General features: G+C 38.9%; 1 protein-coding gene across 1 annotated transcript; it reads right to left on the reverse strand.

The window, feature by feature from the left end:
- Nucleotides 1–3,627: 3,627 nt before the first annotated feature.
- Nucleotides 3,628–14,875, reverse strand: LOC145575392 (uncharacterized). The gene is made up of 7 exons (XM_081633268.1): nucleotides 14,676–14,875; nucleotides 13,653–14,612; nucleotides 13,370–13,586; nucleotides 12,865–13,253; nucleotides 5,765–5,835; nucleotides 5,051–5,546; nucleotides 3,628–3,883 (listed from the first exon to the last, which is right to left on the reverse strand). Exons 1-7 carry the CDS (start codon nucleotides 14,873–14,875, stop codon nucleotides 3,628–3,630), a joined length of 2,589 nt encoding a protein of 862 aa, XP_081489394.1.
- Between the last annotated feature and the right edge of the window lie 223 nt (nucleotides 14,876–15,098).

The raw sequence follows: 15,098 nt of genomic DNA on the forward strand, positions 1-15,098 counted from the left end.
CCAATCCCTCAGTTAATTATACCTTTCACACCTTGGTTTGAGTATAGAACTTCGGTTATTGTATGGACTCCTTGGAGTGTTTAGGGGAAGTATTATGGAAGAATAGGGAGGCTAGTGTTTCGGCTAACGAGGGAGAAGAGAATGATTTTGTGACCAAGCTTGTTGATGATTGGAAAAGGGGTTATATGACTTCTATTTATAAAGAAAAAAGAAGGGTCGAAGAATTAAGATAAAATCCGAATTCTAATCGGAATAAAACTCTTGCGATAAGCAGCAGTTTTTGCGGTTTTTATTTTTATCATATCTTTCGATCCAGAAATCGGAATAAGATAAATAATATGTCGTTGGAAATATCTTGAAGTCTAATTTCTAACCCAATTAGAATCATAATAAAATCATTTTTAGAATAAAAGATATGGCCGAAATAGTGGGAAGGTGTCAGTTTTGGATAGAGTTTCATATTTCTTTTATATCTTTTTCATTATAGCTCGGAATTAATATTATAATATATTTTTAAAAAGAAAATTTCAAGGGCTATCCAAACATCTAAGATTTAGATCAAAACTATGAGGCAAGAAAATAATATCTGATAATCTTTGAACGTCTTTCAATTCGAATAGAATTAGGACTTTCAAAAAGAGTTTCATTCAATTTCAAACTCTTTAATCTTATCTTTTCATAAAGGATAATTAACATCATTTAGAAACTTATAGAATCTTCCAATGGGATTAAATCCTTTGGACCCTCCACATGATCATTGGGTCGTAGGTAAGGTGGGCTTAGGTTCGGTTTAGGCTCAATTTAGTATTTTGGCCATAACTTATTCGTTATAACTCGGATTTGGGCTTATAATGTATCGTTGGAAAAATCTTTTCAAGCCCTATCCAACTATTCAATAATTGGACCCAGATTATGGACCAAAATAAATTAGACTAAACGTTTTTATAAAAAGGACACGAAATGAATGATTTTAAGGGACACGAAATGAATTATTTTGGGTCTAAAGGCACGAAAAGAGGAAAATAAGTTATAGTTTGGGGAAATGGGCTGGGAATTGGGTTGTTTTATGAAATGTATTGGGATTTAATATGGATTTAAGCATTTCAAGATTAGATACTCAACCCGATCAATAATGGCGGTGAAAAGTTGTTCATCATCGGGTTTGGTTTTGGGGAGATTTTTAGATGTCTACAGAAGCCCCCACTTTGACTGAGTTTGTAGAAACTTTAGTTTCGAAAATGATAGTCAAAGTAGTTGGTAAGGACGGAGAATGATTTAAGACGTTCTGCGATCCTGAATCACTCTTTATACGCCGATACCTGCAGAAAACGTTAGTTCCGCAGATAAAAATGTAGAGATAGAATGCTTATCTGTCACCAGTGTATCGGTGGCAAATATGTTCGATAGCATCTGACACCAATGTATTGGTGGCAAATGAATTTGGTAGCTTTTGACACTAGTGTATTGGTGGCAAATGAGTTTGGTAGCTTTCTATGCTTGAAGAAATCCACCGGATGAAGATTATTGTGATATAATCGCTGACTTCTTTGCCTTGAGAGGTGATAACGACCGAAAATTTTCTATGCTTTAGGAAAAAAATTTCTAATGATGAGATTGCAAGTCTCTGTGTATCGAGAACCTTGCGCCGTGAATCGTCTTCGCTTGGGAGATAATCTCTAAATATTTGAAAAATGAAGATGGTTCAATTGTCCCCAAACGTGGGCTATATATGGTTTGATTATCCCCGAACGTGGGATGTAGATCGTTTGATTGTCCCCAAATGTGGGCTATAGATGGTTCGCTTGTCCCCAAACGTGGGTTCTAAATGTTTCGCTTGTCCCCGAACGTAGGGCTGTAAATGGTTCGCTTGTCCCCGAACGTGGATTGTAGATGATTCGCTAATCCTCGAACGTGGGCTGTAAATGGTTCGCTTGTCCCCGAACATGGGATGTAGATGGTTCTCTTGTCCCCGAACGTGGGCTATAAATGGTTCGCTTGTCCCCGAACATGGGCTGTAAATGAGACCTGTAAAATGAAATTTGCCAAGGGGCTCGTATATAATGTGATTGACTTGACCAACTGACTTGACCAAGCTTGACTTGACATGACATGACGTGTGTATGACTTGTGATTGGGTGTATATGTGTATTGAGTGAGTGTGTGCGCAGACACAAGCAACCAAAAATGCAAAAGCAAAAAATTTCCGTCATTTTTATCATGCATGAGTAGAGGGTACTGACTTTCTCCCGAAAAAGAAATATGTGAAAAATGAAGTTTTGATTTCAACATCCCTCGATGAGAAAATTTTGAAAAAGTTTTTGAACTTCCCCCAAAGAAAACTGTGAAACAAGAAAAGAAGTTTAAAACTTCCTAGTCGAGCAAATTGAGAAAAGCAAGGTAATTGAATTGCTCATCTTGAAAGTAATGTATGCATAATGAATTTTCGTAGGCTAGGGGGCTAAGGACAATTACATCATATGACATGATTAATGAATGCACTTAGGTCATGGAGCTAAGCATCATATATAGTGTAAAGAAACGATCTTGAACGTCACTTAGGTCTGGAAGCTAAGCACGTATATAGATGAAGTGATTACTGGGTATTGCATAATGAAAGTAGCTTAGGTTAAGGAGCTAAGCACGATATGCTTTGCATGATCACAGATCATTGATATATAAATGTTGCTAAGCACATTATGCGAAGCGTGAAACAATGAATATTGCTCAGGTCAGGAAGCTAAGCAAGTATACAATGTTTCTTTTAATGAATGTTGTCTTAAAAGATGATGAAGCATGAGTGGTAAGGGAACAAGATTTCATGGTAAAGGGTTACTAAGGAAATGATGATATGGCTATGTATGTGTGAAAGAAGTGTGTAAATGTGATACTAAGTGATGTAAGCCTAAACACACCCACTCGAATATAGGTTGATGGATTCAAATTTTTAAAACGGGTTACTCTCAAATTACACTAGAATACTCACGAAACGGGATAGACAACCAAAACTCAAGAACACACTCACAGTTATGGGATCTTAGGCAAGAACTCAAGACACATTCAAAGTTCACCCTAATCTTATAACTCAAGAACAAACTCAAAGCTATAAGGAAACACTTTAACTCGAGACAAACTCAAGGCAAAATGTTAAAACACTCGGTTTTTATCAATAATCAAAAGCTGTCATTCTCTTCTTATTAGCTCCCTATTTATAGGAAATATGGGGAGTAAGGTAACTGAAAAAGTTACCACTTAACATCTCCTAAAACCGTCACATTAATTCAACGGTTACAAAAACTAAATAAAACTCCAGCTCTTAATTCACTCCTTTGTAACACCTATATGAATGGGTAGTTACAAATCAGCAATTAAGAGTTACAATAACTCCTATTCACACATAAGGTTACAGCTAAATAAGAAGAAAGTTAGTAACTCCTCGAAGCCTTATTACAACTTAAATAAAAGATAAATCAAACTTAATTATATAGCCCAAAGTAGTAAATAGGCCATGCACTCATAGATAACACTCCTTTGTGGGCTTCAAGTGATCTCCCAAGTGAGCAAAGTGACAAATTCGGGCTTGAATGCAAATGGGCTAAATCCAAGAGTTTCTAGAACAAGGGCAACCGGCTATTGATCCATGGAGCTTCTAAGTGGGTTGGTTGATCTTGGATCATTCTCCTCTTCTGAAGAAAAGTTTGACCTCAAACTTGCATCATCCAAGTAAGGAGATAAGTCCCCAACATTGAAAGTAGCACTCACACCCATCAGCTCATCGAGAAGCTCAATTTTGTAAGCACTATCATTTATCCTCTCAAGAATTTTGTAAGGACCATCAGAACGAGGCATGACCTTGTTTTTGCGTAACTTAAAAAACCTTTCTTTCCTTAAATGTAACCACACCAAGTCCCCTGGTTGAAAAATAGGTTTTTTGCGATTCTTATTGGCTCGCTCTTGGTATTTCTTATTCATGTCCTCAATTCTTTTCTTCACTTGCTCACAGGTTTTTTTGAAAAGTTTCCACTCTTTTTTTAGCATCTTTCTCCATTATTTCCCCCTTAGGAAAAGGAATGATATCAATTGGAGCAAAAGGATTCATGCCATAAACTACTTCAAAAGGAGAACGTGAAGTAGTTAATGAATGAGACCTATTGTAAGCAAATTCTGCATGGGCTAGTTTAATGTCCCAATCATTCAGCGTTTTGCTTACAAGACCACGCAACAAAGTACCCAAAGTTCTATTAGGGTAACCTCCGTTTGCCCATCAGTTTGGGGATGATGAGAGGTACTAAATAGCAACTTGGTACCCACAAGCTTTGATAGGGTCCTCCAAATGTGACTAAGGAATTTGGAGTCCCTATCAGATACTATACTTCGAGGAATGCCTTGGAGTTTGACAATTTCCTTGAAGTACAGCTCGGCCACTTTCACTACATCAACAGTTTTATTACAAGCTACAAAATGTGCCATCTTAGAGAATCTATCGACTACTGCCATGATGTTATCCATTCCCCTTTGCGTTCGTGGCAACCCCACAATGAAATCCATACTAACACTTTCCCATGGAGCTTATATGAATGGGTAGTTACAAATCAGCAATTAAGAGTTACAATTTAAATTTACAATTTACAGTCATTTTTATAGATGTTATCTATGAGTGGGTATATTATATATAAGTCTTAATTATAGACTTAATTATGTCAAATTTTAGAATTTTATGTAAGACTTAATTATAGAATTTTTCTTCTTCGTCTTTAAAGCTCCATGAATTTATACTTATTTATTACATGTATAGCAATTAAGAGTTACAATTTAAATTTACAATTCTTATTTATACTTATTTATTCTTATTTTATAAAGAATTTATACTTATTTATTATTGCAAAATTTTATAAAGAATTTATACTTATTTATTACATGTATATGAGTGGGTAGTTACAAATCAGCAATTAAGAGTTACAATTTAAATTTACAATTTACAGTCATTCTATAATTAAGTTTTACATAAATAGGTATATTCAAGAAAAATTGATGATGTAAGAGTTTTAAATACTTTCTTGGATCATTCTCCTCTTTTAAAGAAAAGTTTGACCTCACAATGTTAACCACCACATTACTCTTGCCATCTCTGTATTTGGAACTGAAAGTAAATGATTGGAGAAACTCCACCCATTTAGCATGCCGCTTGTTGAGCTTTTGTTGTCCATGTATGAATTTTAGAGCCTCATGATCAGAATGAAGAACGAATGGCTTTGGTCTAAGGTAGTGAGACCAATAATCAAGTGCTCTAACTATGGCATAGAACTCACGGTCATAAGTTGAATAATTCAACTTTGCCCCATTCAACTTCTCACTAAAGTAACTCACATGCTTCTTCTCTTGAATCAAAACAGCACCTATCCCAATCCCACTTGCATCACACTCCACCTCAAACACTTTGTTCAAATCTGGTAACACAAGTACAGGAGCATTACAAAGAAGATATTTAACCTTCTCAAAGGCCTTTTGTGCCGCTTTATTCCACTCAAAATCACCTTTCTTTCTCAATTCTGTAATAGGAGCCATAATGGTTGAGAAGTTTTTTTTATGAACCGCCTATAGAATGAGGCTAGGCCATGAAAACTCCTAACTTCATGAACATTGGTCGGAGTCAACCAAGATTGAACCGCGTGCACCTTTTCTGGATCTACATGTACCCCCTCTCTAGTTACAATGTACCCTAAGAAGACGACACTAGGAGTCATGAATACACATTTCTCAAGCTTACCATACAACTTCACCTCCCTCAATTTTTCAAACAACCTCCTCAAATGAACTACATGATCTTCATTGTTTTTACTATATACAAGAATATCATCTAAGTAAACAACAATAAAATCATTAAGAAAAGGACTGAGGACTTCATTCATCAATCTCATGAAGGAGCTTGGGGTGTTGCAAAGCCCAAATGGCATCACCAACCACTCATACAACCCTTGCTTTGTTTTAAAAGCCGTTTTCCACTCATCGCCCTCTCAAATTCTCATTTGATGGTAACCACTCTTTAGGTCAATTTTGGAAAAGACTAAGGCACCACTCAACTCATCTAGCATATCTTGCAAACGAGGCATAGGGAAACAGTATTTGATCGTTATGTTATTAATGGAACGACAATCAACACACATTCTCCAAGTACCATCTTTCTTTGGTACTAAAAGTGCCTGGACAGCGCAAGGACTAAGGCTCTCCCTCACATAGCCTCTCTCAATTAATTCATGTTGGGGTTTGGTGAGTTTGACTCACTGCGGAAACAAACCCAAAACCAAGACCGCACTTGCAATAAATAAAACCATAAACATAATTAACTTAATGACAAGATTAATATAATAATTATACCTTTGACGCGTGCTTCGCCCGACCTCGAGGGGCTCTTACTTCGAAAGCTAGCCTCGAAATTATGACGACCTCCAACGAAAGTCCACCCACAACTCGAACACCGACTAGGTCCAATGCCTTGGAGTTAGCAAGACCCGAACGACACCAGAGTAATTGAGTTCAAAGGTTTTCACAAAGGTGTGCTTTTTTCAACTCTTGAGTTCAAAGGTTTTCACTACTAGTGATGCCTTTTCCAACTCTTACTCAAGTGCTTTTCCCAATACCCCAAGTTGGGTATTTATAGGGAAATGCAAGAGTGTGAAAAGCTCTCCCATCAATGTGGGAGAATTTGATTTTCCTATTTTATTTTTAAGCTAAAATAAATTTAACAATCAAACAAGTAATAAATCAACAAGTGGCAAGCTCACAAGGAGGAGTGTGAGGACCATTTGGAGGAGGGGGGGACCAAACTTGCCTCCCACTCTCACTCCCATAACCGACCACCTCAACCCCATAGCCCCCAATTAAATTGCGCCACGTGGCACCCTTACTTGGGCACCAAGGCACCCAAGGTGGGCTACCATGTGCTATAGCCCAAAAGGCCCTACACCAAGTGCGGGCTGCTTGGCCGAGGCTAGCTGCCAGCACGCCGCGCATAATGTGCGGGCTGCTAGCTACTGCCTGCTAGTATGCCTCGCACATTGGTGCGGGCTACTAGCTACTGCCTGCTAGCATGCCTCGTACATTGGTGCGGGCTGCTAGCTGCCACGGCCTAGCAAGCCACGCACCAAATGTGGGGGCTGCTAGCTTTTTTCCGGACAAGTGTGCTTCTAGTGTATAGCTTTTTTCCTATGTCGCTTAATGCCTCTTCATGAACTATAAGGTAAGATTAATTTGTCATCCTTATTACGTCCAGAAGTGTTTCTCGATTCCGAGTCCGACTGTCAATTAACAGATGATTTCTAAAATCCATCTGAGCACGGCCATGCATTTTACACTCTCGCTATACGAGAGGCCTTGTAAACAAAAAAGACATCTTCCTTATCGTTAATAGGAGGACATTTCCAGTCTTGTAATGTAGTTTCTCTTACTGAGAGGACCTAGCCGCCCGAGTGATGCCGTTATAATCCCCTATTACGGCAGACGTTTGACAATCATCAAAGCGAACTAGTACTAAAACAAGAAAGCTCACAATACTCATGGTTGAGGAAAAAGGTTCTGATAGCAATAATGAGAAGTATACTTATGACGATTTTTAATCTCTTAAAGTATTCTCATAGGCCGATCCAATATGGTTCTAAACCAATACATGTGCAAATGATTCATGAATATCATGTTCTTGTAGCACAAGAAACGGTGCTATAAATTAAACTACACACTAATCTCAAATGGTCATTAATCATCCATCGTTTAAATGACCTCTTTTAGGGATAATTTCGATTATAACATTCAATGTTCACTTAATAGGTGTTTCCTTACTAAGACTGGTCTTGATACCCTATTTTGAATATTCCAAAAATCGAATGGACTCATTATTTAATTCTAAACCACAATTAAATAGCCAATGGAGTGATTTAAATCGCATTAAAAATTTAATTACTCCAAAACTGAATGGTTCATCATAGTGCTTTACATTAAAATTGTCCAAAATTAATTAAAACACTAAAATAAGGAAATCAAAGCCAATCTCCGATGTGCCTGATTCCAATTTCCTCAACATGCTTGTTGTGCTTCACTTGAGGCAAAGGTTTAGTCAGTGGATCGGCTACATTGTTATCCATTCCAACTTTACAAATTATGATTTCACCTTCTGATTTCCATTATCGAATCATATGAAATCGCCGCTTGACATGTTTGACCTTCTGATGTTCTCTTGGCTCTCTGGCCTGAGCAATAGCTCCATTGTTGTCACAATAGAGGTCTATTGGTCCCTCGATGGAGGGTACAACACCAAGTTCACTAATGAACTTGCGAATCCAAACTGCCTCCTTAGCTGCCTCAGATGCTGCTAAGTATTCGGCTTCAGTTGTAGAATCTGCAGTTGTGCTTTCCTTAGCACTCTTCTAACTAAACGCTCCTCCATTGAGACAGAATATGTACCCAGATTGTGACTTGAAGTCGTCTCTGTCTGTCTGGAAGCTTACGTCGGTATAACCCTCAACAACTAATTCATCTCTGCCACCATAGACCAGGATTTTATCCTTGTTCCTTTTTAGGCACTTTAGGATATTCTTGGCCGCAATCCAATGCGCCTCTACTGGGTATGATTGGTATCAATTAGCGAAGCATATGGAATCTGATTAATCCTTTCTCGCTCATTAGGTGTCTTAGGACACTGCTTCTTGCTTAGGGTTATGCCATGTGACATGGGTAGGTGACCTCTCTTGGCCCCTTCCATTTGGAAATGAGCTAGTACCTTATTAATATAAGTACTTTGAATCAATCCTATCATCCTTTTCGATCTATCCCTATAGATCTTGATGCCTAGTATGTACTGAGCCTCTCCCAAGTCTTTCATTGAGAAACATTTTTCGAGCCAAGCCTTTACAGACTCTAATAACGGAACATTGTTTCCAATAAGTAATATGTCATCGACATATAAGAATAGGAAGGCGATGTCACTCCCACTGACCTTCTTGTAAACACAAGACTCATCTGAATTCTTGATAAAACCAAACTTACTGATGGCTTCATCGAATCCCAGATTCCAACTTCTGCTTGCTTGCTTTAATCTATAAATGGACTTCTTAAGCTTGCATACCTTTCCAGCGTTGTTTTGGTCGAAAAAACCTTCAGGCTGTGTTATATACACAGTTTCTTCCAAAATACCATTTAGGAAGGCGGTTTTGACGTCCATCTGCCATATTTCATAATTTTAATATGCAGCAATCGCTAGGAGGATCCGAACGGATTTAAGCATTGCGACTGGAGAAAAGGTTTCATCGTAATCAATACCATGAACTTGTCTATAACCTTTTGCTACAAATCTAGCTTTGTAAATGAATACATTTCCATCTTTGTCGGTTTTCAACTTGAAAATCCACTTACATCCGATAGGTGTGTAACCTTCGGGTAAGTCAACCAAGTCCCAGACTTGATTTTCAAACATGGAATCCATTTCAGATCTCATGGCCTCTTGCCATTTAGTAGAGTCGGTGCTTGCCATCGCTTGCTTGTAGGTTGCCGGTGCATCTCCATCCATGATCAGGATGTCCTGATTCTCGGTTAATACTAAACCAAGATATCTATCAGGTTGAGATCTCGGCTTTTGAGACCTACGTAGGGTAATGGACTGAGCATTTGCATTATCGGTTCGACTTTGAATATTTTGATCACTTTGACTTTTATCAACAGATGTTGTTTAAGCACTTTCACTGTCATTCTGACTTTGTTGCTCATCCTCACGAACTTCGTCGAGTTCGATTTTCCCCCCACTTGTCATTTTGGAAAGGTGTTCCTTCTCCAAAAAGACACCATCGCGAGCAACAAACACTTTGTTCTCCGATTTGTTGTAGAAGTAATACCCTTTGGTTTCTTTTGGGTAGCCCACAAAGTAAACCTTATCAGATTTGGGATGAAGTATGTAGAAAGCAATTTCTTGACATATGCTTCGCATCCCCATATCTTTAGAAAAGACAACCTAGGAGGTTTCTTCGTCCATAACTCGTATGGAGTCTTTTCTACAGCTTTCGATGGAGCACGGTTCAGTGTTAGTGCCGCAGTTAAAAGTGCGTGTCCCCAGAAAGAGATAGGAAGATCACTAAGACCCATGGTTGATCGTACCATGTCTAACAAGGTTCGATTTCTCCGTTCGGATACTCCGTTCCATTGTGGAGTTCCCGGAGGTGTCAGTTCTGAATGTATACCATGATCTTTCAGATGGTCATCGAATTCTTGGCTCAAGTATTCACCACCTCGATCCGATCAAAGGGCTTTGATTTTCTTGCCAAGCTGATCTTCAACTTCACTCTGAAATTCTTTGAACTTGTCAAACGATTCAGATTTATGCGACATGAGGTAGACATAGCCATATCTACTATATTCTCCGTGAAGGTGATGAAATATCGATGTCCATTTCTTGTGGCGGAGCTCATTGGTCCACATACATCGGTATGTATTAGACCCAATAAGTCACCTGCTCTTTCTCCCAACTTGGAGAATGGCTGCTTTATCATCTTTCTTAACAAACATCCTTCGCAGTTCTCAAAAGATTCTAAATTGAAAAAGTCAAGAACGCTTTCTTGTAGAAGCTTCTTGATGCGTTTGATGTTAATGTGGCCAAGACGACAATGCCACAAGTAAGTTTGATTTGACTCCATGGTCTTAGCTCTTTTGGTATCATAATAAACAATTTTGTCTAAACACACAAAAGTGTCATTTCCATAAATATGAACAAGACATGAAACAAAAGTCTTGTGATAAAGGTTAAAATGACGTCCAACGTCATGAGATCAAAGTATGGTAGATAAAACTCAACAAGTTTTAGAATTTAGACAAAATACATGAAATTACAACCTTTCTTTGGATAAATTATCTTCGTCTTCCACTTGTGTACTCATGTCCACTTGAAAAAGCACCGCTCACGTTGTTTCTAAAACAGGAGCATAAAGTGAGTCAATTTTCCTGTATTTAATACCTTATGAAATTCTTGTATTCAAGTGTTAAGATGATACCTGAGATTGAGGCTACTTTTCCTTTTGCCTCATCTTCCAGATACTCGCTACATTCTCTTTTGTAGTGACCTTTCTTACTAAAATAGAAGCAGTGCATCTTAGCCTTGTTCTTGAACTCCTTCTTCTTGGGCCTTAGAGCAACCTTACCCGCCTTGCAAGAATAGGTTTTCTGGAGTTCTTGGATAACTTCCTTGTAGGATAGTTTATCCCGATTGTTGGTAAGTTGCATCTTAATTGCAATGTACCCCGAGTGGAGTGAGCTTAAAAGCATATGAGCCGCTTGCTCATCCTCCACCGGCCTACCAATCAGTTCCAGATGGTTAAATAACCTTGTCATCTTTTACACATGGGCTTGAAGCGGCATCCCGTGTCTAAGTCTTGCACTATAGACCCTAGCCCATAATTCTTGCCTCTCTTTGCTGAGACAACCATCTTGCGGCGGCTTGATCCTCATGTTAGACAGTGACCTAGTCACTTCCTCCACAAGTCCATCATAGTTGTCCCTGTCGCTCTTTGTGACCCTCAGATTGACCACATCTTCTAGAGCCTTGAGGAGTACATCCGAAAGGTAGTTGGAGAATTTCTTCTTCCACTGTTCCGGGATGGAATTTGCCATGAGTCGCAAGACTCTCTTGCAATCATAACTCCACTCCTCATGAGCTTCATCGCTCATAACCCTTTTTGAGTAGAAACTCGGGATGGGTGTATCCAAGATATGCTCTAACAACGACTAGGTCCACTGCCTTGGAGTTAGCAAGGCCCGACCGAAACCCGAGTAATTGATTTTAAAGGTTTTCACAAAGGTTATGCCTTTTTCAACTCTTGAGTTCAAAGGTTTTCACTACTAGTAATGCCTTTTCCAACTCTTACTCAAGTGCTTTTCCCAATACCCCAAGTTGGGTATTTACAGGGAAATGCAAGAGTGTGAAAAGCTCTCCCATCAATGTGGGAGAATTTAATTTTCCCATTTTATTTTAAAGCTAAAATAAAATTAACAATCAAACAAGTATATAAATCAACAAGTGGCAAGCTCACAAGGAGGAGTAGGTGAGGACCATTTGGAGGAGAGGGGGACCGAACTTGCCTCCCACTCTCACTCCCATAACCGGCCACCTCAACCCCATAGCCCTCAATTAAATTGCGCCACGTGGCACCCACACTTGGGAACCAAGGCACCCAAGGTGGGCTGCCATGTTCTACGGCCTAGTAGGCCACGTACCAAGTGCGGGCTGCTTGGCCGAGGCTAGCTACCAGCACGCCGCACAAATTGGTGCGGGCTGCTAGCTGCCACGGCCTAGCAACCCACGCACCAATTGTGCAGGCTGCTAGCTTCCGTATGCTAGCTCATCCACGCACACTAGTGCTGGCTGCTAGCTGCAGTATGCTAGCCTAGCCCCGCACTTCGTGCGTGCTGCTAGCATTTGCCGTGCCCCTAGCACTCGGTTTTCCGATGCTTGGGGTATTTTGGTCATTGTTGATTTATTATTATTTTCACGTCTCGTCTTATTACTATTTTCGACTCGACTTCCGACGCTCGGTTTTGACACTCCAAGCTCGAATTTCCGACGTCTAAATTTTAATTACTCGGTCGACTTATTAATTACTTTCGAATTAATTCGTCGTTCGGCTCGTTAGTTGTTTGGGTGTGACCCGAAGGGTTCAGTCAAGATTAAGCTGTAATATTAATTATGCATTAATATTACTGATCGGAAGCGGCCTCCACCCAGGTATTCCGATCACTTGACCTTACTGAAAAATTAGCTTTCTAATAATTCCGAACCCCTTATCGGAATAATAAACTTGTTCGAAGGACACTATTCCTTTCAATTCATTCACTTGCCTCTCAAGTTCCTTACTCTCCTCTGGATTATACCTATAGGCAGCCTTGTTGGGCAAAGGTGCTCCTGAAATCAAGTCAATGGCGTTCTCAATGCCTCTTATAGGTGGGAGGCCATTAGGCAAGTCATCGGGAAACACATCTCTGTACTCTTCTAATAACTCATTTAGTGCGGATGAGTTATTACAAGAAGTTCCAAAATCATCTTTGGTCCTTACAACCAAAGCATACCCTCCCCCATTCTTTTCCACTATTTTCTCAAATTCATTACAAGTTATAAGATAGTTGCTTTTCTCCTTTTCTTTCTTAGGAACTTTAGGAGGTAAAGGCAATAATCTAACTTTTCTACCATCTCTAGTAGTAACAATATACACATTAGATCTACCTTTATGCTACGAATTATGATCAAATTTCCACGGTCTTCCAAGCAACAAATGGAACGCATCCATTGGCATATGTCACACCATCTCTCGTCTTCAAAGTCGCCGATGGAATAGGTCACTAAAACTTGCTTCTTCACTCTTATTCCCGTTCCATCATTTAACCAATTCAACTTGTAAGGCTCATCATGATCTCTAGTAGTAAGCTTCAGCTTACATACGGCTTCTGAAGAGATTACATCGGTTTGTGCACCTCCATCAACAATCACATTACAAGTCTTCTCACCTATCTTGCATCTAGTATGGAACAAGTTGTTTTGTTGCCTTTCATCGATTTCAAGCTCACTAAACAAAATCTTTCAAACCACCATCATATTCATTTCATTCTCCAAAAATATATCTTCATCATACTTTTCATCAAATTCTTCATTTTCCTCTTGTGCAACAAAATTATAGAATGTTTCTTCTTCGTCAAATATTGCACATTGTGAGGCAGTCAACACTTTCTTGCTTGGACACTCGGAAGCTATATGTCCTCTACCATGACATTTGAAACACTTCCTCCTAGTAGCAAGTTCACTAGGTGTGATTACGGCCTTTTCTTTCCCCTTATCAAACTTAGAACCAGAAGCGGAAGACTTATTTTGAAAAGAACCACCTGTTTTATTTTGAAACGTACTCCCCTTTGAGTAAGTAGGAGTAAATTTCATAGGGCTTTTGAAAGAAGGGGTTTTGGGCCTCTCTTCTTTTAATTGAGTTTCATAACGAAAAGCCAATTTGCAAACATCACTAAAGGTGGTGTAGTGAGTCACTTCCACCTTTTGACTAATACTCTTCGAAAGACCTTTTACAAAACGAGCGATTTTGAAGGTCTCCTTCTCTTGCAAGTCACAAACTAAACACAACTTCTCAAACTCCTTAATGTAATCTTCTACGCTCATGTCTTCTTGGGAAAGATGGGTCAATTTTAGGTATTGTTCTTGTTCATACTCCTTATTTACACATTTATCCCTCATTTTCTTTTTTAACTTCTCCCATGAGTCAATTTTTTCTTTTCCCTTTCTCCTTCTATTTGCCTTGAGGTTTTCATACCATAGGGCAGCAGGTTTAGTGAGTTTAAGGACATCCAATTTGAATCTTTTGTTATCATCGAACCCCTTATACTCAAATGCGGTTTCAATTTGCCTAACCCAATCAAGAAAGGCCTCGCTATCTTTTCCCTTTCTCCTTCTATTTGCCTTGAGGTTTTCATACCATAGGGCAGCAGGTTTAGTGAGTTTAAGGACATCCAATTTGAATCTTTTGTTATCATCGAACCCCTTATACTCAAATGCGGTTTCAATTTGCCTAACCCAATCAAGAAAGGCCTCGCTATCATGCCCCCCATCAAATTAAGGTAAGTCAATCTTAAGTCCCCTATCTTCATCAAATTGCCTAAGATTGTTACCGCCCACATCCTCATTTTCTAACTCATTCAATTTTCTATTGGCTTGTAAAAGCATGTAAGACATAGTATCCATCCTCGTGTTTTGCCTAGCCTTTTCTTCCTCACTTTCTTTTGTTTTTTTCTCTAAATTCTCCAATCTTTTAGTGATTGCTTGTAACATTCTAGCAAGCTCCTCTCCACCAGTCATTCTTTTTCACTATTTTGCTAGACTATTAAAATTATAAATGATGAAATATTGCTGAAAACAGAAAGCAAAAACAAATACGAAAATGCCTTAAGACTCTCAAAGGCTTGAAGATTCAGAAAATATAATCCAGATTAAATCAATCAATTTGAAAAAAAGAAACTCCTCAAAAGCTTTCTAGATGAAGGAAAAATCCTTGATTGAAATCTAATGTGCTGAAACGGCT

The sequence above is a fragment of the Chenopodium album genome, chromosome 13, assembly GCF_948465745.1.
Source record: "Chenopodium album chromosome 13, dcCheAlbu1.1, whole genome shotgun sequence".
NCBI classification, from domain to species: Eukaryota; Viridiplantae; Streptophyta; class Magnoliopsida; order Caryophyllales; family Amaranthaceae; genus Chenopodium; species Chenopodium album.